The 24,703-nt window shown below is 48.8% G+C and overlaps 1 protein-coding gene across 1 annotated transcript; it reads right to left on the bottom strand.

The window, feature by feature from the left end:
• Positions 1 to 19,859: 19,859 nt before the first annotated feature.
• Positions 19,860 to 20,793, bottom strand: LOC123093129 (uncharacterized). The gene has a single exon (XM_044515041.1). It carries the CDS (start codon positions 20,567 to 20,569, stop codon positions 20,075 to 20,077), a length of 495 nt encoding a protein of 164 aa, XP_044370976.1. The 5' UTR covers positions 20,570 to 20,793; the 3' UTR covers positions 19,860 to 20,074.
• Between the last annotated feature and the right edge of the window lie 3,910 nt (positions 20,794 to 24,703).

Here is a 24,703-nt window from a genome sequence, read left to right as displayed (position 1 = left end):
GCGTGGCACCCCTGCATTTGGATGTCTCATGGCATGCTGTCGACGGTTGTTGTGTTCAGTGTTGATTCTGAGCTGGTATTCGATCAATATGATCATTTTGGTGGCTGTGATCCTGCGCCGGAGCATGCTTCCTAGATCCATAGATGGACCTGTCCATACCGGCTTTTTTGTCCAGGAGCTCACGTAAATCGTGCGCTGACTTGTGTGCGGCATCATTAGCCCCTGTCGCGGCTATGGGGTGGTCGGTCTGGCTGTTCGGCCATTTTATTTTTCGGCTGAATGGGCTCTACAGCCTCGTCGTCGAATTCGGGCAGCAGCTTGCGCTTTGGGTAGATCTTTGTGTGGCGATCACCACCGTATTTTTCTTCAGTGTCAAGCACTTTGTTCCATTTGTGGTTGAGCGTATCCTGCGCGGCTTTAAGCCTTTGCTTCTGCTTCTTCAAGCTTCTCGCTGTGGTGATAAGCCTTCTATGGAGGTTCTCTTGTTCCAAGTGTCTTTCCGGGGTGATGAGTGCATCGTCGTCCGGACTGTTCTCCTCTCCGGAGACAGGTTTATGGGTTTTATCTCCATCGTCGCTATGATCGTACATCGGTCCTGGACTATGTTCGGCGTCCCCTGGCTCATCCTGCTCCATCGGTGGGTCCATGGGGTTGTCGTTTCCTTTGGAGTCGACCGGGGTATTATTTCTTCTTGCGCCGTTATCGTTGTTTTTACTGTGGCGGGATTTAGAGCGGCGCCTACGTTGTCGCTTTGGTTGCTGCTCGAGAGGATTATCCTTCAACTTCTGCTCTAGCGTCCCCAGCCGGCCGCGCTCAGCGGTCAGCTTAGCGTCGGGGTCCTCGATGGCGTCCTGCCGAGCCTTCATCTCCTCCTCCTTCGCCTGGTGGTCGCGAGCTTCCTTGGCGAGCTCATCGCGCAAACCCTGCAGCTCGGCCTCCAGCACCTTGCAGCGGTCCTGGGCAACCGTGGCATCCTTCAATGCCGCATCGCGGGTAGCGGCAACCTGGGTGGCAGCCTGCTTCTCCTCCTCAGAGGCTGTCGCGGCTAGCCTTAGTGCCGCCCAGACGGAGGTGTTAGAATGAAGCCAGCCGAAAACCAACTCCAGGCGTCCCACTACCAGGTGGGAGTCGGTGTCTTGGAGGTCTTCCCGCAGCTGACCCAACTCAGAAAGGGTGCGGTCCAAGACAGCGGAGGAGGTAGAAGGATCCGGAACCAATGGTGCAGGAGGAGAAGGCGGCAGCGTAGCCACGACTCAGGAGACTAGGGGCTCCTGAGTCTTGGCTACCTCAGCAACAGCATCAGGCACCGGCACCTCCGGAGCCAACAGGGCCATGGGGGATGGCACCCCGCCAGAGCGCTCCTCCGGGCCTCGTGAGGACGATCGGGCAGGGGAGGTGCGAACTTCACCGCCTCCCACGGATGAAGGCACGGCCACGGTAGATGAGTCTGCCCCAGATGGAGCCACCGTGTCCCCCTTCTTCTTCTTCGCCGCAAGCGTCGGCCTAACCAATTGAAAACAAGAACAAGAACAAGAACGTCAAGCCCCAGCAGCGAAAACAAGAACAAGATGAAGTTCGAGAACTGACTGGTCAATCGTGGCACAGGTCACCGACCTCTTGCCGAGCTTAAAGCCCGAGAGCCTCTTGGTCCGGGGTGCAGCCTCGAGAGGTCCAGGAGCGGAAGAGGGCGCACCAGAAGGGCTAGAGGCGGCTTCGGGCGGTGCCTGGGCAGAAGCAGCCCCTCGGGAGATCAACACCGACCTGTCCTTCTTCGGGATCACAGGTGGATCTTCTTCCTCCCGCGTGGTGTCGGCCTCGTCGTCGTCCGGCAAGGTGCGGAGGATGCTGGCCCTGCCCCGGGGAGAGGTCTCCCCCGTCCCCTCTGTGGTCGCCTCCGAGTCGTGCTCCTCCTCTTCTTCATCTTCCTCTTCTCCCCCGTGGGAGTCGCCTGAAGACACTTCCACCGACGCCGTCGCCCCCTGAGCCGCAGGGGGCACCACCGGCACCAGGCCGCACCCATCAAAGGTGGGCATGGCATCCACCACCTGTTTCCAGTCCTGACGGTGGAACAGGGGGGCACGGGCACCCTCCAGACCTTCCAGGTCGTCCCCAACCAAGAGGCAAAGAGCTGCGGCCAAATCCTCGTCGGCCAAAGCCGCCGAATTCAGGCAAAGCTCGTCGTCTACGCCCCCAAGCGTCCACAACGGGCGTGAGTGCGCCTGAAGCGGAGCCACCCGCTGCGTCAGGAACTCCCTCAGGAGCGTGGCACCCGTCAGCTTCGCCGCCTTCGCGTTGCCCGGCCTCAAGTCGGCGTTCATCTTCTCCAGCACCAACTTCGCCCTGTCGACAGTGAGCTTCACGCGAGACCACCCTTCATCAGACTGGGGTGGTTCCGTTGGCAGCACCAATCGGGAGTGGATACATCGGGCATCCATCATGACCCACTTGCTCTGGAAGTTGTCGACCCTCTTCCCGGTATTCGAGATCGCGTTGGCTTTGGAGTATGTGACGAATTGGCGCATGCCAAGGTGTGCTCCCCATTGATTTGGAGGGAGAAGAAGTGGCGCAGCAAAGCCACGGACGGCATCACCCCAACATGCGCCTCACAATAGTAGTTGAAAATCGACAAAAGGAGAACAGAGTTGGGATGGAGATGAAGGGCCTACAACTTGTAATGGCGAAGGACGGCGTAGAAGAACTCCGAAAAAGAAGGAACCAGGCCGGCGATGATGGCGTTCATGAAGAAGGGGTAGAAGGTGCTCCCCTTAGCCTTCGGCTCGGCGGAGCCAGCCCGGAGTTCGGTCTCCCCCATCTCGTTGCCCTCCACCGCCGACATCAGGCGCGTAGTGACGAGATTCTTCTCCGACATGTTGGGAGCATCTAGGGCCGGCGAATACCAAGACGGCCGCGCGTCGGCCTTGGCCTTGCGGGGCGGCATTGCTCATTGAAGGGGGAGGAATGGAGTGGATCTGGAGATTTCGGAAGCAAGAGAGTGAGGAAGGGGATCTGGAGCAAGACGAAGGAGAGTAATGAAGGCAAGCCTTACCCAGGCCAGCCTTTTGTCAGTCGGGCAGTTGCCGAGGCAGCGTTGGGAAACGGAGACGCCCACGTCCAATCAATCGCCATGCAGCGACCAAGGCCGCAAGCTATTGGGGCCCGCGGCACTACGCACTTGCCCTTTGGCTTCGCTGCTAAGCCAAGTCCGAGCACGCCTTGGTCTCGGGGACTACTGTCGGTGTTCTGGGAACGGGGGTCCTCAGACTTGCCTACCTGCGGCCTACAGCGGGGGTCAACCAGTGGCCCAGTATGGCTCGTCTTCATCAACAAACACTCAAGACCCTCGCGAGGGGCCAAGCCTCGCGGGGCGGACGATGCAAGGCCTCCTCAGGGGCGGCCTCACCAGGCAGGCTCACGAGGAGGCGGAGAGATCAAGGCGAGGGGTATATCGCGAGGTGCTCATGACGCAAGCCATGACGTTCAAGACCAGGCGGGCGCCAGCCTGCACAGTGTCCTCGTTTCCTCTTTGGTGCAAAGGGGGCGAGCGCAAGCGTGGAGTACCGAGGCATCAGGCAAAGGTTTCCATATCGGTGCAACGAGACCAAGACCAGTAGAGCGGCAAGACGGAGGTCACCATGGAGCACAAGACGGCGTCATCACTAGAACCTTTAGCAGTCGAAGACCACCTTTAGTCAGGATAGCTTGTACTAGATGCCCCCTTTCAAAATGGTCGTTGTTGGCTCCCTTCCCGCTCAATATTTGGGAAGAGGACCAGGGCCCCTATAAATAGGGCTAGCCACCAGAGTAGAGGACGATCTGATCCAGACCTAGCTCATCTACACACCACCACAAGAACACCTCTCCTCGCAAGGTTGTTCCTCCTCTGTACTGTTCATCATCAGCCCAAGAGGCAATCCACCACACCACACACTGGATTAGGGTATTACACCACAACGGTGGCCCGCACCAGTATAAACCTCGTGTCTCTTGTGTTGTTAATCGTGCTAGCTTAGAACCGCGGCGAGGTTGTGGGCGTGTTTCGGTAGGGAGAAGATCTTCGTGCGCACCCCAGAGTTCGAACCTTAAGGGTTTTGCCGGAACCCAATATCCGATAGCATCGCCTCCTCGCCCTATAAATTCCCAAATATTCCAAAAAACATAGGGGAGTCAAGATCAGAAGTTCCGCTGCCGCAAGCCTCTGTAGCCACGAAAAACCAATCTAGACCCTATTCCGGCACCCCGCCGGAGGGGGAAATCATCACCGGTGGCCATCTTCATCATCCCGGCGGCCACCATAATGAGGAGGGAGTAGTCCACCCTCGGGGCTGAGGGTTTGTACCAGTAGCTATGTGTTTAATCTCTCTGTCTCTCGTGTTCTTGAGATGTCACAATCTTGATGTATCGCGGGCTTTGTTAATATAGTTGGATCATATGGTGTTTTCCCCTCTCTATCTTGTTGTGAATTGAGTTTTCCCTTTGAGATTTCGTTCTTATTGGATTGAATACTTTTATGGATTTGAGAACACTTGATGTATGTCTTGCTATGAATACCCGTGGTGACAATGGGGTATCATATTGATTCACTTGATATGTGTTTTGGTAGTCAACTCGCGGATTTTCGAGGTGACATTGGGGTAATCTATGCATAGGGCTTGGTGCACGTTCTTGTCTTTTTTTCTTCGGCAGAAATCTTGGGGCACCCTTTGAGGTTCTTTGTGTTGGATCAAGTATTATGAATCTGAAATTGTTTAATGTGTATCATATAATTAACTCATGGATACTTGTGATGACATTGGAGTATCTAGGTGACATTAGAGTTGGTTGAGGCGTATCATATGGTGTTATTTTAGTATGAACTCTTGGATAGATCGAACGGAAAGAATAACTTTGCGTTATTTTAGTACGAACTATAGAATAGATTGAACGGAAAGAATGACTTTAAGGTGATTTCGTACCCTGCAAACAATTTCTTCTTACGTTCTTCGCTAGATAAGAACTTTGGAGTGATTCTTCATTACACATTGAGGGATGGTTATATGATCCAATTAGATTAGCATTGTTGAGAGATCGCACTAGCGAAAGTACGGACCCTAGGCCTCATTTTCAAGCATTGCGATATCGTTTGTGCTCTGTTTTATCAATTGCTACCTTGCTGTTTTTTATTGGTCCTATTACAAAAATCGATATTTACTACCATTAATACACTATTATTACCATCTCTTCGCCGAACTAGTGCACCTATACAAATTACCATTGTATTTGGTGTGTTGGGGACACAAGAGACTTTTTATTATTTAGTTACAGGGTTGTTTGAGAGAGGCTATCTTCATCCTAAGCCTCCCACGGATTGATAAACCTTAGGTCATCCACTTGAGGGAAATTTGCTATTGTCCTACAAAACTATGCGCTTGGAAGCCCAACAAGAGTCTACAAGAACAAGTCATGTAGTAGACATGAGGATGGTGCCTCCGTCCATGAGGACACGTGTCAGATAGTAACCATTGAAAACTGGGTCCATGAAAGTGCTACTACCCCTAGGTGGTTTTGGTAATTCATAACAACATATAGCTCATTGAGCTAATACTATTCCAAGACAAATATTTCAGGAAAGCTCAATGAATGGCATGGCATGGATGATGAAAGTGGATCCCTCAAAATATTAAGGAGAAAAGGATTGGCTCAAGCTCAAAAGCTCAAGACTCTACATTTTATATTTTAGTGATCCAAGATCACATTGAGTCTATAGGAAAAGCCAATACTATCAAGGAGGGATGAGGTGTTGCTTAATGAGCATCTTGCTTCAAGTGCTTAGTGATATGCTCCAAAAACCCTCAACTACTTTCTGATATCCACATATGACCTAAACCCTTTTCTTTCCTCTCGAATTATTCTATCGTCAGATATCCTTTTCTTTCCCATCCGGAGTATTTCAGGAGTTGTCTTTCTGTTTCTTTTCACCAGAGGCCTTCATTCCAGTTGTCGTTCTCTATTTATCCCGGTGCATCGTTCAAGTGTTCGTTAATCAGCTCATGATCTCTATGTTCTTTTGTATCTATATCCTCTCTAGCATATTTGTTCTTCTAATTCTTCCCGGTGATTCATTCTCGTTCGTCAGTCATTTTTGAATTCTTACGGGGGTTCGTTCAAGATTCTTTTTCCTTGAGTATCATTTTAATCCTTTCGTTCTTTTCAATCCTACCGGTGGATCAGGAAGACCTTCTCAAGTTTGCGACATGTCACTTCTCAATCCTTTTTCAACGAGAATAAGTAGTATGCAAAAATCCCTTGCTTGTCATCAATTTAATTTGATGAAGGATAAGCATACAATAAATCTTATTCTTATTCCACCCAAGTGAGTAATCCTTTCCTTCGTAGTTTGTTCGTGATGAATAAATTCTAGCTTCAAGTGTTTCATCTTTTCTTTTCCGGAGTTCTAATTTTCTCGGCCATTTCGTCGGAACCTCCAGTTAAATCATCGCAATGCTCATCTTATTCTTTTCATCCTTCACTTTATCTCGTCATTCTTTTGTTACCAGAGTTCATGGTGGTTCTTCATGATTTAATTCATTCTTTCAAGAGTTCATCAAGATTTTGTTGGTGGAGTTCAAGTATCTTTTCTTCTCGCGTCTCGAAGCGCAAGTAATTCTTCATTTTCTTTTGAAGTGGAGTTTTGCAGTTCTTCGTTCTTCTCAGATATTCAAATCCATTCAATCCTTCTAAATTCTTTTCATTGAATACTCTTTCAATTCTTTCCGGAGTTTTGTGTCATGTCTTCACCAAGTATCATTCCATCCCATCTTGTGAAGTTCGTGTTCTATTTTTTCCATGTCTAGTCAGAGTTCTGCCTAAATCCTTTCAGTCTTATTCGTTTCTTATCTCATGCTAACTGGAGTGGTTTCAGAGCCTATCTGATTCCGTGAGCTTTCGATTCTCATCATTCTCGTCGTTCCTCTCTTCTTCTCGAGTTCTCTCGATTCTTTGCTTCTTCTCTTGAGTTCTTGTTTCACCTCTTCCTCTTTCTCTTCCGTCTGGGTCCTAAGATCTCGGGACGAGATCTCTTGTTAGTGGAGGAGTGTTGTAACGCCCTGAATTCGATGCGCCAGGTGTCTGCCAGTTATTCGCCGTAGTTGCCATGTCATTTGCTTGCGTGTTGCATTTTGCCTTGTCATCATCTGCATTTCATATCATGTCATCATGTGCATTGCATTGCATACGTGTTCGTCTCATGCAACCGAGCAGTTTCCCCGTTGTCCGTTTTGCAATCCGACGCTCCTATGCTCTCTGGCGTTCCCCTTTTGTCTCCTGTTGTGAGTGGGTGTTAAACGTTCTTGGAATGGACCGAGTCTTGCCAAGCGGCCTTGGTATACCACCGGTAGACCGCCTGTCAAGTTTCGAGTCATTTGGAGGTCATTTGATACTCCAACGGTTAGCCGCGTAGCCCGAAACCCCCCTTTCTCTTTGCAGCCCAACACCCCCTCCAAAGTGGCCCAAAACCCAGCAAACTCCCCTCCATGCTCTCGATCGTTCGATCATGATCGCGTGGCCGAAAACCGCTCCTCATTTGGACTCTCCTAGCTCCCTCTACCTATAAATATGTGCCTCCCCCGAAAATCTCGCAGTCCAAACCCTAGTTTTTCCCTCTCCGCCGCCGGACGCGTCCGCCCGTGCCGGACACGTCCGCCCCGGCCGCCGCAGCCAATCCCTCGCCGACACGTGTCCTCCGCCGGCCACCTCTCGCCTCCCGCCGCCGCCGCCCGCCGAATCCCAGGCCGCCACGCGTTGCATCCGCGCCTCCCACCGCGCTGGCCCGCCGGGGCCCATCCGGGGCCCTCCCGGCCCACGCGCGCCGCCGCCCGGCCCGACGCGCTCCGCCGCCCCGCTCGTCGTCTCCGCCGCCGGCCCGCGCCGCCGCCGTCATCGCTTCGCCGCCCGGCCGGACCGCGCCCCGCCGGCGAGCCCAGCCGTCGCCCGCCGGGAGCCTCCCGCGCCCCTCGCCTGCTCCGCCCGGCTCCACTGCACCTCGCCGGAGTCGCCGCCGCCTCAACTCCTCCTCGCCTACACCGACCGCGCCGCCGCGCCCGGATCCACCGGATCCCGGCCGGAGGACCTCGCGGGTCGGCCAGATCCGGCCCCCCCGAGCTCCCTCGACCCCGTCGGCGTCCTCCCCGCCCTCGCCGACCGTCATCTCCCTCATCTCTGGCGAACTCCGGCCTGCATCGAAATCCGTGCGGACCCGAGGTTGACTTTTCCCCCTTCCTCGAAACTGCAAGTCCCTGTATTTTGCAATAATCATGCCATGTTTGACCTGTTGTATCTCTGCATCCGTAGCTCCGTTTCATGCGTGTAATATGTCAAATTGTTCGTATCGACAAGTACATCATTTCATTCTATTGCATCATATTCATTTCAGGTCATCTTGATGCCTGCATCATCGTTGTAAGAGTGCTTCATGATGTTTTCAGTTGTCTGTTATCAGAACGAGCTCTTTTGTCATTTTTGCCATGATTGATGTGTGCATCCTATGAGGTTGATGTCTACATGTGTTTTGAACTATGACATGTCTTATTTACAGAGGTGCTTACCATGTATTTTTGTGATCAATGTGGTGAATAGCACAAGCATGCAAACTAGGCATCGTGATGTTGCTGATTTTAGTCCCTGTTCTGTTGTTATTTTGATGCCTTGTAAACATGATGCTACAGAGAGATCCATGCATATTTTGAAATACTTCAGTCAGGATGTTTTGAACATGTGGTTATTGTATATCCATTCATGCCCTTGGTTGCAATTATGGAGTAGTTTAGCATGTCATATTCGTGCTCTACTTTTGCTCCAAAATGTTTCCTGGCAGATTGTTTACATGTTATTCAATTTGGCCAAGGTTGCTATGGTTGATCCTTGCATGCTATGGACTTGTTCTTGACTTGGTTTGTTTCACGAACATGCCTTCTTGATGATGCTATGATTATATTCTCATGCAATGACTTGTGGTGAGTGAATCGAGCTTGTTAAGTAGTGAACTTGATGTTGCTGTTTTGCTAGGCTGAATCTGTTATTTTGTGATGCGATGTAAACATGTTGCTACTAATCATTCTATATATAATCTGGAGATGTTCTATAAATATGTTTTGATCTACATGTCATGTTCTATCCATCCATGCCCCTGGTAGCATTTATAGCTTGATGTATATTATTGTAAACCTGCTCCAAAGTTGCTTCATAATGTTGCTGTCAGCCTGTTAACATTAAGTTCAGTTGTTTACATGTGTTTTGCTAGTGATCCATGCATCCTATGACCTTGCTATTGCCATGCTTAGCTTTACAAATATGTCTTCTTACTGTTGGCTGCATTGCCATGCCATGTTTTGCTCTATAGTGAGTTGCACAAGCTCATCTGCATGCCTTCATAATTATGTTCCTGCCATGTATGAATCTGTATTATAACTTGCTATGTTTACGTGGGTGCCATCATATTTTCTGATCCTTTTTGGCTTATGGTCACTAAGGGTATTTTGATATATGCATTTAGTAGATTAATGCCATGCCTTTGTTTTCCATGATAAGTTCCTGTAACATGTTGTTTGATAGCACTAAACATTGCATCGTGATGTTATTTTCTGCAAAGTCTGAAATTGTTATTACTTGCAATCTTTCCATGTGTGTTTGAGCATGTTCTAGTGATTTCTGGAGATAGCTCAGTGTTCATGTTTTGTAATGCTTTACTTGTACATCATGCCCATGCCTTTTGTTTTCATGTTGAGATGCTGTAGCATGTTGTTTTGATGCTTGCAATATGCCTAGTTGTTGTTTTGGACAGATTGTTGCTATAACTTGTATAGTGTGTGAGTGTTGCACCGTTGCTCCGTTTTGAGAGTGCTCTATATGAAACTTGCTTAGAATTGCATGTAGTTTCATATTATCATGTTGCATCCTTGTTTTGAGGTGTTTTCTTGATGTTTGAGTGCATTTTGCATCAATGCCATGTTTATCTTGCTTTGCTCATATCTTCTAGGCCGTAACTCCGAACTAAATGAACTTTATATGTAACTTGACTAGAATCTCGTGTAGATCATCTTGGTGCATCTTAACTTTCTGTTTAACAACTTGAACATAAGGTTTATTCAGATCTGGACCAACTTCGAAATTTGCATATGAGGACTTACCGGAATTGTTATATGTTGTTCCCGGCCTCATTTAAACTTGCTTTGATGTGTTGCTCTTGTTTGCATCATCTCTTGCCACGAGTAGCTTCATGTAGTCTTGTCTTGCATCATGCTCGGTTGTGCATCATGCCTTGTTCACGTGTGGTGTGTTTACTATGTTGTGTGCTTCTTTTCGATAGTTCCTGTTTCGTTGCGATCGTGAGGATTCTTTTGTTTATGCTTGGTTCGGCTTCATCCGTTCGTCTTCTTCATGGACTCGTTCTTCTTCCTTGCGGGATTTCAGGCAAGATGACCGCTACCCTGGATCTCACTACTATCATTGCTATGCTAGTTGTTTCGTTCTATCGCTATGCTGCGCTACCTATCACCTGTTCATTCAAGCCTCCCATATTGCCATGAACCTCTAACCTTGGACACCTTTCCTATGCAAACCATTGATTGGCTATGTTACCGCTTTTGCTCAGCCCCTCTTATAGCGTTGTTAGTTGCAGGTGAAGTTGAAGATTTCTCCATGGTGGACAGGATTTTGTTTGGGATATCACAATATCTCTTATATTATTAATGCATCTATATACTTGGTAAAGGGTGGAAGACTTGGCCTTTTACCTAGTGTTTTGTTCCACTCTTGCCGCCCTAGTTTCCGTCATACCGGTGTTATGTTCCCGGATTTTTGCGTTCCTTACGCGGTCGGGTGATTTATGGGACACCCTTGACAGTTCGCTTTGAATAAAACTCCTCCAGCAAGGCCCAACATTGGTTTTACCATTTGCCTCACCTAGCCCTTTTTCCCTTGAGAGTCGCGCATCCCGAGGGTCATCTTTATTTTACCCCCCCCCCCCCCCCCCGGGCCAGTGCTTGTCTAAGTGTTGGTCCAAACCGAGCGATGTCCGGCGCCCCCTGGGCAACCAGGGTCTATGCCAACCCGATGTCTGGCTCATCTGGTGTGCCCTGAGAACGAGATATGTGCAGCTCCTATCGGGATTTGTCGGCACAGCGGGAGGCTTTGTTGGTCTTGTTTTACCATTGTCGAAATGTCTTGTAAACCGGGATTCCGAGTCTGATTGGGTCTTCCTGGGAGAAGGTCTATTCCTTCGTTGATCGCGAGAGCTTGTCATGGGCTAAGTTGGGACACCCCTGCAGGGTATAATCTTTCGAAAGTCGTGCCTGCGGTTATAGGCAGATGGGAATTTGTTAATGTCCGGTTGTAGATAACTTGACACCATATCCGAATTAAAATGCATCAACCGCGTGTGTAGCCATGATGGTCTCTTCTCGGCAGAGTCCGGGAAGTGAACACAGTTTCTGGGTTAAGTTTGACGTAAGTAGGAGTTCAGGATCACTTCTTGATCATTGCTAGCTTCACGACTGTTCCTTTTGCTCTCTTCTCGCTCTTATTTGCGTATGTTAGCCACTATATATGCTTAGTCGCTGCTGCAGCCTCACCACTTTGCCCCTTCCTTTCCTATTAAGCTTTGCTAGTCTTGATACCCATGGTAATGGGATTGCTGAGTCCTTGTGGCTCACAGATAACTACAACAACAGTTGCAGGTACAGGTTATGCGATGATCATGATGCGAGAGTGATGCTTGCTTGCGTTGAGTTCTTCTTCTGCTTCTTCGATCAGGGGATAGGTTCCAGGTCGGCAGCCTGGGCTAGCAGGGTGGATGTCGTTTGAGTTTCTGTTTGTGATTCATCCGCAGTCGGATGATGCTCTTATGTATTATGATGTTGTATTCATGTGGCATTGTATGCCTTATGTATGTATCCCCATCTATTATGTAATGTTGATGTAATGATATCCACCTTGCAAAAGCGTTTCAATATGCGGGTCTATCCTTGGTGGGACCTTCGAGTTCCTTTTGGATAGGGTCGCATACTGGGCGTGACACAGTCATGGTCGTCGGCGAGCTCCTCATCAAACTCCGGCAAGAGACACCTGCGTGGGTATGTGTCGGTGTCAAAACCGGCGGATCTCGGGTAGGGGGTCCCAAGCAGTGCGTCTTAGGATCAATGGTAACAGGAGACAAGGGACACGATGTTTTACCCAGGTTCGGGCCCTCTCGATGGAGGTAAAACCCTACGTCCTGCTTGATTAATATTGATGATATGGGTAGTACAAGAGTAGATCTACCACGAGATCAGGGAGGCTAAACCCTAGAAGCTAGCCTATGGTATGATTGTTGTATATATCTCTATCGACTAGCCTGGCCTCGGTTTATATAATGCACCAGAGGCCTAGGATAACAAGAGTCCTAGCCGAATACGCCGGTGGGGGAGGAGTCCTTGTCTTGATCGCCAAGTCTTGTGGAATCTTCCTTGTATGCGGCAATTGTCCGGACTGGCCCATGAGTATACGGCCATGGGGATCCTCGGCCCAATCCAACTGATCGGGAGACGACGTGGTGAGTACCCCCTAGTCCAGGACACCGTCAGTAGCCCCCTGAACCGGTCTTCAAGTTGGGGACGCTCCTCGATTCTTCCGAACTGTTCTTCATCTTCGGTCGTCGGTCTTGAAAACTGGTTCAACAAATCTTCTCATCTTCGATCTTGAGGATCACCGAAATGCATTCGACGAGTTTACACGTCGGGTATCTAAGGAGCCCCTTTAAGTTTCCGGCATTTATCAATGCCTTGTTATTTTTATGCCACACCTCGGGTTTGAAGTTGTTCCCGGGCGGCAACGTCCTCTTGCGTCCGAGCTCCAACACCGAACTGCATTCGAGGTATCTTCTGCAGCCGAGCACCAATGTCGGACTGCTTCCCTAATCTAAAGCCGGACTATGTATCCGAGCCCCAACGCCGGACGGTATCCGAGCTCCAACACCGGACTATGTATCCGAGCTCCAACGTCGGACTATATCCGAGGTGTCGTAAATCACCTTGGTTCAAAGAAGTTTGAAGGAGTTTAGCCGAGCTTAATGCCGGAAGTGCCCTCTATGGAGCCAGCCACTAGCGCCCGAGCTTTACGCTGGCTGCCTCTGAGGTGGTGCACCACCCCGAATGTGGGCTGATTTTTGTCAATATTTTTGATTGGTGCCAGTAGCCCTCAAGGTGGGTATCGGTCTAAAACCCGAGATGCACATGAAGGATGACATAAGACCGCTGATCCCCGTAGCCGCTGAGACTCATGTTGATTTGCAAAATCGGTCTGAGGATCAAGTCCTAGCTCGGCAGAATACTTCGAGACACAAAAAGCGGCGTGCTCAGTCCTCGAGCCTCAGGTTGGGTGTGGCCTACCAACCTAAGGATCAAAATCTCCTCGGAAACGGTATTGCACTTAAAATTTTCTGCATAGAACATGCAATGCAGTAGCCCCCGAGACACTGGTCGGGTGGCAATACCAGATCAGGGGATCGATGTGCCCCTTTAATATTTGTAAATAATAAGCCCGAAGCCCAGTAGCCCCCGAGCCTTAATGCTGGCACAGGAGGCCGAATTAAGGATCGATATCCCTAGTAAAATCACAAATTATGTGTAATGACTCTATGTATCCAAGTACTTTACGTCATTAATGCTCGGATCCGCATTGTACAAAACTTTGTTGACCGACCATCGGCTTCCACCTCCTCGGCCAATAGATGAGGAGTGTTTGTCCTACTTTATAAAGCCTTTATGAGGGCAAAGATTTACGACAAACAAGGCAATCTGGTCATACGGCTTTCTAAACAAAGGTACGCAGAGAGATATGTTATAGTGCCGTTTAACAGAAGAAATGTCTTCCAAAGAAAATAGTCCCGCTATCGGTTCCTTTCTTTGGGTTGTCCTGCTAAGCATGATCATGAAACCTCAGCTCCAATGTAAGAGCAAAAGATCGAGGATTTAGTTTGGGAGGCCAGTTAATAGCCCCCGATAGTGTTCGGCGACAGTCGAGGTCAAGCCGGAAACACTTCAGCCAATGTTATGAATGGCCCGTCATTTAATATAGCCATCGGATCGCTGACCAGTTTACACCTATTGTGACAGTCAGTTTTCGGCTTTCTCCACTGAGGTGCTTAACCATGCGAGCTGGAAGCACAATCGCAGTAGTTCTCCGTTTGCACACCTAGCCGAACAAAGCGGAACATAGGAGGCAAGCGCGGGAGCCGGGCAACCCAACTATTGATCGAAGACACAATTCGAAGCTGATGCATATATAGCAATATCCGAGAATGTTTTTGCCGAATCTCTAAAGGTGTCCGGCGTTGCACTGCGAGACTTGTGCTGAAAACACACAAATAGTTAAAAGTGCCAAAAGCTTGGAAACCCAAAAAACGTCAGTAAAAACATGACGTCCGAACAAGATCAAGTGTTCGGTGCCAATCCGAAAATTGGACTTTAGAAAAAAAGTGCTTCTGCGGTGCTTTAACTTTGCAACGACTAAGAAGAAAAACATTTAGTATGAAACAGCTCAAATAAACATAAGAGCCCCCAAGCGACTTGGGTAAAAGTTGACTATAAAATGTAAGGTGACATGTAGAATGCCTTCTAGCCGGATTGTAGATCGTTTGTCGTAGCGGACCTTTTCGCTTCAACCTCTGGACCCAATAGTCCGGAGTGTGTTCGAATACCCTCGCGGTTATAAAAACCGGGACATGCGTGGAGACCAGGCGTAGGGGTCATTAGTGCTTTATCAGACAAGTGCCCAACTAGTTATGTTATATTACATGGTTAGTAAGAAACATCTTCCAGGGAGAATAGTTCCGTTAGGGGTTCCTTTCCCTGGGAGGCATGCCCTAAAGTGCATGTTCGGACTGCGAAAAGAGCAGAAAAACATCTGGGGGCAGGTAAATAAATAGGTAAGAAATCATCTTTTAGTTCACCGACCGAGTATTCCCTTAAGAACGCTAGCTTTCGGCTTCACCCAGTCTAAGGTACACATCCGGCTGACCCGGCAGTAACAATCGCAAAGGTGCTCCCTTTACCACCTAGCCGAACAATCGGGAACATAGGGGTAAGCACAGGAGCCAGGCAACCCAGCTTGGCCAAAACTTAAGTCATATCGATGCATATAATGGTGAATAAAAGGTACATGCGGAAGTGTGACACATGTGTTGGGCATAAAGCCCGTATTAATAAGCTTCTGTTAAAGAAGCCCCCAGGTATAATGAGCGCGGGTAGTGCGTCAAGTGTGTGCGAACAAAGTTTCGACAAGGAAAATTTTTACAAGCAACTTTTTTACAAAAAAGTATAATTCTTGGTCGAACCGAACACAAGTAAGAAATTTAAAACTTTGAGCATGAAGGCAACTTAGCTGGTTAATGTGTTCGGTATTGACGACGCGGTCCGAGCTTGATGCGGGACAAGGTTCCATCCCCCAAGCCGGTCCCGAGGTAGCGGAGCAAGGAGCTCGGCACTCCGAAGTGGTGACATAGCACGGTCAATGCAGGATGGCAGAGTGATGCCGAAGTCCCCGGCATGGGGTAATGAAGTGTTGACGAAGCCCCCCGTCCAGCCGAGGTGACGTCAAAGGATATAGTCCGGCTGGATCATTTTCCTGTGCACAAAAAAATAGTGCAGACCGGAGATAATAGTAATAATAGGAATTAAAAAAAGGTTGCATAATAAATAATTTATGCAAAGTGAGTAGTAAAAGAAATATGGCCTGGCGCCGAAGTCGATGTCGATGCAGGTCATCGGCGTAATGCAATAAAGGCGTGGCAAAGCCTGGATTCACAGGTCGGTCCGAGTTCCGGATGCGGCGTTCGCCGAACTGTGTACGGAAACTGACCGAACCGTCATGCGACCGTCGATAATGCGGCCACCATTTGATAGACCTGTGTACATATGCTGGACTAATCAGAGTAATAATTCCTTGGGAAAAATTTAACCCAAACAAGCAAAAAGAAATACTAGGATTAATAGCACCTGGTTTATTTGTTGTAGCAATCCGAAGAAGGTGATTCCCAAAATTGGGACTCGATCTGCGCACCCATGCCTGGTCGGCTAGTGACGCCGAAGTGTCCGGAGTAGGTTGATGAAGAGATGGCGAAGCCCCCGGTCCAGTCGAGATGTCGAAGTAGGTCGGCGTGATGGACACCAGCTTGAAGAAGCAATAGTGCGGCCCTGCCGATGCAGGTCGTGACGTGGTCGATGCCGGCTTGATGAAGCGACCGTGCGGCGATGCCGGTATGCCAGCTCCGTGTAATCCGTGGGGTGGCGATGTTGGTGATGATTTATCCTTCGCGATGTCGGACTCTTGTTCGGCTTGCCAAGATGATGATCCGAAGAAGTTGAGCTTGACTCAACAAAGTGACGACGTGTCTAGCGCAGGTCGGCAGCCGTGGAGCAATATTGCCGGGCTGGTTTGACACCAGCATGATGTTGAAGATCATGTTCAAAAGATCTTAAAGTTAGTGGGATGTGTTCGGGAATAAAACACAATACCCCATATAAAACTTCCTTCAAAAAGGATGTTTGAAATCCCCTTCATAAAAAAGACGAACGCGGGTCGGATTCGTTTTCGCGCAGAAAACAGATCCAAAAAGTGATGCACTAATCGGAAGTTTCCCGGAGTTTGGACGGTCGGATCGAGCTGAATTTTTGGCAGGTGGTAGATAAGGTAATTGCGCAGAAAATCAACGGTTGGATCCTCCAAAGGACATCCGAGCTAGATGCTGGATACCACGCCCTAAACTCGTCCGGATTCTCGTCCAGATTCAACAGGGCTCCGGTATATCGGAGATTGCCGGAGATTCCTCCATCGGAACTCGACGAAATTTTTGCAGGCTTGTTGTAGACTTAATTCCGCATAATTCCACCGAAGTAATCGTTTAGGCGACACTCGAGGAGGCGGTGGCGACGGATACAAGTTTGCTGTCCAGAAAAACAGCACGGTCGCCTGAGGTCAATGTTGACGTTGAGCCCCCGAGCTCCATGGATGACTCCTCCATGATCTTGATAGAGATCGGAGTTGGTGTTGATGAAGGCCTTCATCCGAACATGACGATCGGAGGTAGGACGCAGTCCTCGGTCAAGCCAAGGTGACCAGTTGAGCTGGTGACGAAGAAGCCAACGTCGCAGTTGACCTGCAGTCGAGCCATTGAACCTTTCGCCGATCACACAGCGGAACTCTCAATGAAAGCACCAATGTCGGTGTCAAAACCGGCGGATCTCGGGTAGGGGGTCCCAAGCAGTGCGTCTTAGGATCAATGGTAACAGGAGACAAGGGACACAATGTTTTACCCAGGTTCGGGCCCTCTCGATGGAGGTAAAACCCTACGTCCTGCTTGATTAATATTGATGATATGGGTAGTACAAGAGTAGATCTACCACGAGATCAGGGAGGCTAAACCCTAGAAGCTAGCCTATGGTATGATTGTTGTATATATCTCTATCGACTAGCCTGGCCTCGGTTTATATAATGCACTAGAGGCCTAGGATAACAAGAGTCCTAGCCGAATACGCCGGTGGGGGAGAAGTCCTTGTCTTGATCGCCAAGTCTTGTGGAATCTTCCTTATATGCGGCAACTGTCCGGACTGGCCCATGAGTATATGGCCATGGGGATCCTCGGCCCAATCCAACTGATCGGGAGATGATGTGGTGAGTACCCCCTAGTCCAGGACACCGTCAGTATGATTTCGGCGCACTACGGCGCCGGTCTTCCATGCCTTGCTCAACATAGAGCACTTCGACCCACTTTTAATTTAGTGCGTCCGTGTTGGCCTACAACTGTCGCTCCTTGCGTTTCATGCTCCTAGCCGTCGCAATGAGGCGCCGCCAAAAGCGCTCTTGTTTGAAGGGGTCTTCGGGGATGACAAAGTCCTCGGTGCCGAGGATTTCATCCTCCTCGGACTCCGGCATATAGTTATCATCGGCCCCTTTAAAGAGGTCATCGGGATTTGAATCCTTGAGATGTCTTTCTAGTGTGCCGTTTTGCCCTAGAGAAGCTTGATGGTCTCCCTCAGGGTTATCAGCGTCACCGACTTCTAGCACGCTATTATCAGCGGTTGCATTATTGCTGCTAGGCTCCCCATTGTTATCCCTTGCACATCTTCGCCGACATCTTGGAGGGGTATTGGGGGTGTCCACCATGTAGACATCTTAAGTAGATGTAGCAATCCACCTGCCGGTGTTTACCAGGGGCGAGGTGTCCTCTGCGGTGCCATCGGCGTCTTCATCCATGTTTGTGTCCTGAAAGTAGTCTAATTGGTCGGTTAAATCATCGACCGTGGTGACTAGGTGGGTGTTGGGTGGGATGTAAATTTCCCGGCCGTCGGCTTTAAGTCCGACCAGATCATAGACCGAAGTCTTGCCGTCCGAGATGGACGTGCCCTGGATACGGACAAGCATCTCATTAAGGTGAGAAAACTCTTCCAGATTTATTACTGGGTTGTAAGCGGGTGGCATCGAAGTATGCTCGGCCGAGAACTTGGCGTGTCTTCGACGCGAAGGGGATCCGGGAGTGATTCTAGATTCTGCGCCAAGGTCAGGTCCAATCCTGACGTGATTCCTGAAGTGGGGGCCGGATCTACATCTGGGCCGGAGATTGGAAGGGCATTGGCCGAAGTAGTCACGTCGGGGGTCTCTAACAATGCCGACGAAGATCGATTCCGGGGTCGAGCCGCCGACGCTGGATGTGTTCTTGATTCGGTCGGAGGCCCATCCCGACAGGACGAGCTCGCCACGGGAATCGCAATGTACTCGAGGCCGCCAAAGGTCACGATCTGACCTGGGGCGTAGTTCTCGACCGAGGCCAGGTAGCCTGTCGAGTCGACGCAAAAGACCATGCTGCCGAACACAAAAGGCTGGCCGGGGGCGAAAATGCTCCCCGGGCCATTAGGGCGGTTGATCTGCAGATGAGCCATTGATCCTTCTGGTGAGCGCGCAACGGAATACTCAATGAAAGCATTAGTGTCGGTGTCAAAACCGGCAGACCTCAGGATAGGGGGTCCCAAGCTATGAATCTCGAATCAAGGGTAATAGGAATGGAGGAGACGATGTTTACCCAGGTTCAGGCCCTCTTGATGGAGGTAAAACCCTATCAAGAGGTAAAACCCTACGTCCTGCTCTTATTTACATTGATGAAGATGTATCAAGTACAGAGTTGATCTACCTCGAGATTGTAACATGTGATCTAACTCTAGGGCTACGCGAATGATTTTGTGTTGATGTCCCCTCTAAGGGATAAAGACTTGTATACACGCCGGGGGGTATCTAGGGTTACAAGGTCGGCAACCAGGAGCTAGGCGGCGGCAAAGATCTTGGAGTACACGTCAAGTCTTCGGGAGAGACAGTCTAGATCACGCCTCCTGCGTACGGCCTTCGGAGTCCACCTTGACCACGAATGAGGGCTCGTCGGCCCACCCTGACAAGAATGGGCCGACTCTCTTAGTACCCCTTATCCAGAACACCGTCACCGGGCGTCTGAGACGCTCGTCTCGGCCGATTATCTGTGACCGGTCAGTGATCGGGTCGTCTATCCGAGTGTTTAAGGTGAGTTTGGGACGTCCGACTATAGATGCTCTTAAGCAGGCAAAGACTATCTTATGCATGGGGTAGTGGTGATTGTATTTGGGCTATTTCGGCCCCCCGCTGCGCATACCACACCGAGTCGAGAGCTCCGACAAGCTGCGGCTCCCACCCGACGACAGATGTTGCGCACGAACTCTGGGTGTCCATTTGTCTCCGTTGGTCGCCCGTGAAGGCATCGGAGACCAGCAAAATGCCCGCGCGACACGGCCGTGGCCCACACTCCCAGTCTCATCGAGATCTAAAAAGCTCGCACTCAGCGCACAAAGTGCACAAACACGCATGCGCGCAGCGCTCGGCATGCCGAGCTCACCCTGGTTTTTACTCCTCAACGAGAACGAACGAAACAAATGCGACATGAACACCCCCAACAATCCCCCCGCAAAAAAAAAAACACCCCAACAATTGACCAAGAGACAGAGAGCAAGTACATTTCGTCGCAGCAGAAGCGGCTCGATCGATCGCATCACAACCGGAAGAGCTTCTTGCACGCCTTGAGAATGTTGTGGTTGCCTCTCTTCTTCTTCGTCTTGGCCTCCTCTTTCGGCCGACCTTCCTCTCGCTGCGCCTCCTTCTTCTCCTCGTGCTCCTTCTCCACGCCGCGCTCCTCCTCGGCCACCGCATTGTGGTCGTCGCCGTGGTCGCTGTCCCCTTCCATGTCGTGGATCCTCCAGTAGTGCCCGTCGCCCTTGCCAGGAGCCGCGGGGTGCCTCCGCATGGAGAAGGCCCTCCTCATAGCGCCCGGCAGGGCGCCCCTGGCCTTGTCGCCGGACCTGCTGCAGAGCCTCTGCGAGCCGGTGGAGAAGGTCCTCGCCAGGGTGACCGCCCCGATGGCGAGCCCTTCCCACGCGTTGGTCTCCTTGGTGTGGGTCAGCTCCAGCGATCGCCTGGGCCGGGCGCTGGTCACCACAGCCACCGCCACCGGCGGGGGCGAGGAGCCGAGGCTGGAGTAGCCATTCATCTCGAACGACGGATGTAGGCTCCTTGCTTCCGCGAAATGGAGCTGGTAATCAAGGAGTCTTTGTGGGCAGGTGGTGCTGATCAGCACAAGGACAAGATCATGGACAAGTGAGAGTTGGTGAAGCCCGTGAGAGCATCCAAGATTTGGCCGGGAATTTATATTCACCTCCTGTCTCCTGCACACCACTTATATACAGCCTTGGCGCTTTGTTTATGCAAACAACTAGCACGGTTAGTTTTTCAGCTCGATCGTTGGCCTGGTAAACAGGTCGGTGCAGGGGGGTTAATTACGGGTGGCGTCTACGAGGGTGTGTCAGGCGCTCGGTTTTTTAGTGCGTGGGTTAGGGAGATGTCTGTTGGAAGACGAAACAGATCACTGATTTTAGCACGGTGCTCGACTGCTCGTCCTCGTCGTCGATTTTGTATGCCGCGGCCACGTGATTCCAACGGTTTTATAACGGTCTCTGTTCCTAGTGTCTTTGACTTGAGGGGGGCTTAGGCGGTGTGCTTAAGTCGGGGGTCACGAGCGGATCGATGTGCTAATGTCTCGTTCTTTGAAAATTACTACAGTGCTCACGGCCCCTGGAAGACATCGGGTCAAATCGAATCAACTGCGGAGTGGAAGTCGGGGGCGCATATGGACCTTGTCGGGCAGATGTTCAGCAACGTACCAGCTTTACCACAGAGTTTGACAAGACTTCGTGTTGTCGATGTGGGTAAAGGAGTTGTGAAGGTGATAGAACGCTCAGAAGAGAAAAGAATGGCGTTGATTAACCTTTTTCCCTGTAATTAAAGAGTAAAGGAGAACCGGTCAATCCATCACTTTTGTGCAGTTGGGAAAGGCGTGCTGCTTGTTGACGTTCAGGGCAGCCGCCAACGTAAAGAGGCTCTCGACTCGCCGGCGACACAAGCAGAGCGCGCAGATGAAGAAGCGCGACGAACTTACCATTTGACCATTTCACACTGCTTAGGTAAGCAGTTTAATAAATGCTGATGTGGGCTTCTGTCCATAGGTGAGATGATGGGCGCACCGCCGTGAAATTTGAGGGCGGTGCCAAAATAATTTGTTCGAAGGTTACGTCACAGTCCAGCCAAGATTACGTAGGTGTAGGATTATCGCACAGGTTAACATGCATTTCATTAACTAGCGCCTAAAAGCGTTTGGAAATGGGCCGAAGCTTCAGAAGCTTTTCAGCCCGGTTTCTATTTTTTGTTTTAATTTTGTCCGGGCCGGTTTTGTTCAGGTTTTCAATTTTTATATTTTTTTCTGTTTCTTTCTTTTTATATTTTTTTCAAATGCATGAAACTTTTGGATTCGATCTTTTTTCCCAAATTCCTAAAAAAACAAATTTGTTTACTTTTTAAAATTTAATTTCAAATTCGTGAGCTTCTCACCAAAAATAATGAAGCTTTTCAAATTTGTGAACATATTTCAAATAATCATGAACTTTTTCAAATTAGTGAACCTCTTTCAAATTTTGAATTTGTTTTCATTTTCTCTGACTTTTTTTCCAAAATCGATGATTTTCCAAAATATGTTATTTTTTCCCCAATTTCATGAACCTTTTTTTAAATGAACCTTTTTTATTCTTTTTCCTATGAATTGTTTTGCAATCTATGAACTTTTTCGAATTTAATGATGTTTTTCAAAGTTTACGAACCATTTCCAAATTATGAGCTTTTCTTTGGTTCCTGAGCATTTTTTTGGTTTCGTAAAAAAAATTGTATGAATTTTTAAAGTTAAAAAAAACAAATTTCATGTTTTGTTCCAAATTCATGAGTTTTCTTCAAACTAGTGATTTGTTTTTAGAAAAAATCAATAAACTTGTTTTGTTCAATTCTTTCCAACCTCATACGAATTCAATCAGTTTTTTCCTACCAGACCAACAGCTGAAAAACAAAAAGAAATACTATTGGGTGAAGCAAGCGGCTAGCGTAAAGTTGGGTCGCGGTGTGCTTGCATGCGTGCGAGCGCCAACTTGCTACCTAGCACTTCAGGCATTGAAGAGGAGTATTCGTCACATGACAATCACAACAACTATGTACGCTGCAAAAAGAGCAAATGAGCCAAAATTCGGGTGTCAAACAATTTTGGGCGTGCATACATAATGACAGGGAATCGATCGGTCGCGACGGCTCACCCGGGGATTTCCTATTCATCGTTCACGGCAGAGAATTGGCCGTGATATGCACTAGCAATAACGCGAGCGACGAGAGATGGGTCGGCCCATTTCTAGTGTTTACACAGTGGGGCCAACCGGTTTTGGGAGGTGTTTGTTCTATCGCAAGTTTGGATTATCCTAGGGAAAAAGGAAAGAAAAATAAACAAATTTATCCTATTCTAACAATGAGAGATGTGTTTTGGAATACGAGAGGATTTGATGGTGACATTAAGAGAAGATACCTTATAGAGTTACTCATGGATAAAAAATTTCTCAAGATTACAAGAAACCATGAGTCCGGAATTTTCTAGATTTGACATGCAAAATATATGTGCAGGCAGAGATTTTTGTTGGCACCACACGCCCTCTAGTGGAAGTCTGGTGGCCTTCTTTTGAGAGTTTATTACACTTCTTGAGATGCAATTTCTCAAGACGATGGTCACCTGGGATGTTAAAGACAAGTTCATTTGGAATTTGGTGCTAGTCAATGAAGAAATCCAACCAAACAGGAAAGAAAAAATCTTAGCTTAACTATGTTTTTTCTTTCAAAATAGCATTAACCCTATCCTGGTAGGAGGGGGCTTTAACATTATTAGAAAATCCTATGAAAAGAACAAATCTGACACTCCTGGGCACTAGAGCTTCATGTTCAACGCTATCATTGAGCAAGCTAGTCATAGAGAACCTCATCTTAATGGAAGACAATACACTTACTGTAATAATTTACAAAATCCATATTTTGAGACGTTAGACATAGTACTATGTTGCTCAGATAGGGAGAAAAATTATCCTCCGACTGAAGTTACTACCCTAGTTAGGGAAAATTCAGATCACACTCCTTTGTATTTAGACTCATGAGATGTGCGCAAAACTGACCCCATATTTGAATCTGAGAACTCTTGGTTCTTAAGGGAAGGAATTCAGAAATTGGTGATTGACACCTGGCTGGACCACTATTAGGGAAAACCTTATACATGGAGCTTATCAATAGCGCGTGTTATAAAGAGACGCTATTGATAATTAACAGGACCGCGTGGTTACCAAGGGCGCCACTACTATCTACATCGCAGTAGCGCAGCTCCACGGAAACGCGCTACGACAATCATGTCCGCACCGTTGTTGACAGGCTAGGTATAGTAGTAGCGCCGTTCGAGATCACACGCTACTACTAAGAGAATAGTAGTAGCGCGTTTTCAAGGGAACGTGCTACAACTAAGTTTGTACTGTGCCACATGGCGGGCCCCACTTAGAAGTAGCGTGGCTGGCCAGAACGCGCTACTGCTACTTTTTAGCAGCAATGCATTTCCCCTGCCCTCGTTACTGCTAAGACGCAGCAGCCACCATTTCCTATCCCCCTCCTCCTCCCACATCATCTCTTCCTTCACTTTCCCCTAGCTCCCACCTCTCTCTCTTCCTCACTTTGCTTCTTCCTCACTATTCCCCCCATTACTCTCTTTCTCTCTCTTTAATGCTCCTAGCTAACTACACCACCTTCATTAATGCAACTCCTTTCTCTTTTCGCTCACTTTTCCTCTCCCTCCACTAGTTAGAGCCATCTCCTTCCCCAACTAGATAGATAGATTTACTCATTTAATGAAGTGACCTATGTACCTCCCTAACTAGATCTAGCCATGTTAAGAAGTAACATTTTTCCACTTTTGATCACTCCCTAGGTGTGTGTGGTGACACAAATCAACCTCATCACCATGCTCGATCTCTATCTTGAGATAGGTGATTAAAAAATTGTTTTTGTAAGAATGGAAATATATATATATGTGTGTGTGTGTGTGTGTGTGTGTGTGTGTTGTGTGAGTGATGTGAACTAATCGGGGGAAATTGTGCATGTGGCATGAGTTGCCACTGAATTGTGCTTGAGTTGCCGAGGTTTTGCTGAAATATCAATTTATTTCCGTTTCTGCGAATTTCGGGCAAACTCTATATGTCCTATTTTTAGGGAAGGTCATGCAGAATTT

This window comes from Triticum aestivum, chromosome 1B (genome assembly GCF_018294505.1).
Source record: "Triticum aestivum cultivar Chinese Spring chromosome 1B, IWGSC CS RefSeq v2.1, whole genome shotgun sequence".
NCBI classification, from domain to species: domain Eukaryota; kingdom Viridiplantae; phylum Streptophyta; class Magnoliopsida; order Poales; family Poaceae; genus Triticum; species Triticum aestivum.
Note: the sequence above shows the minus strand (reverse complement) of the source record. Positions and strands in the feature narration are given on the sequence as shown.

Coding starts and splice junctions, on each gene's coding strand:
- LOC123093129 (XM_044515041.1), bottom strand. CDS start 20,569: ATGAATGGCTACTCCAGCCTCGGCTCCTCGCCCCCGCCGGTGGCGGTG.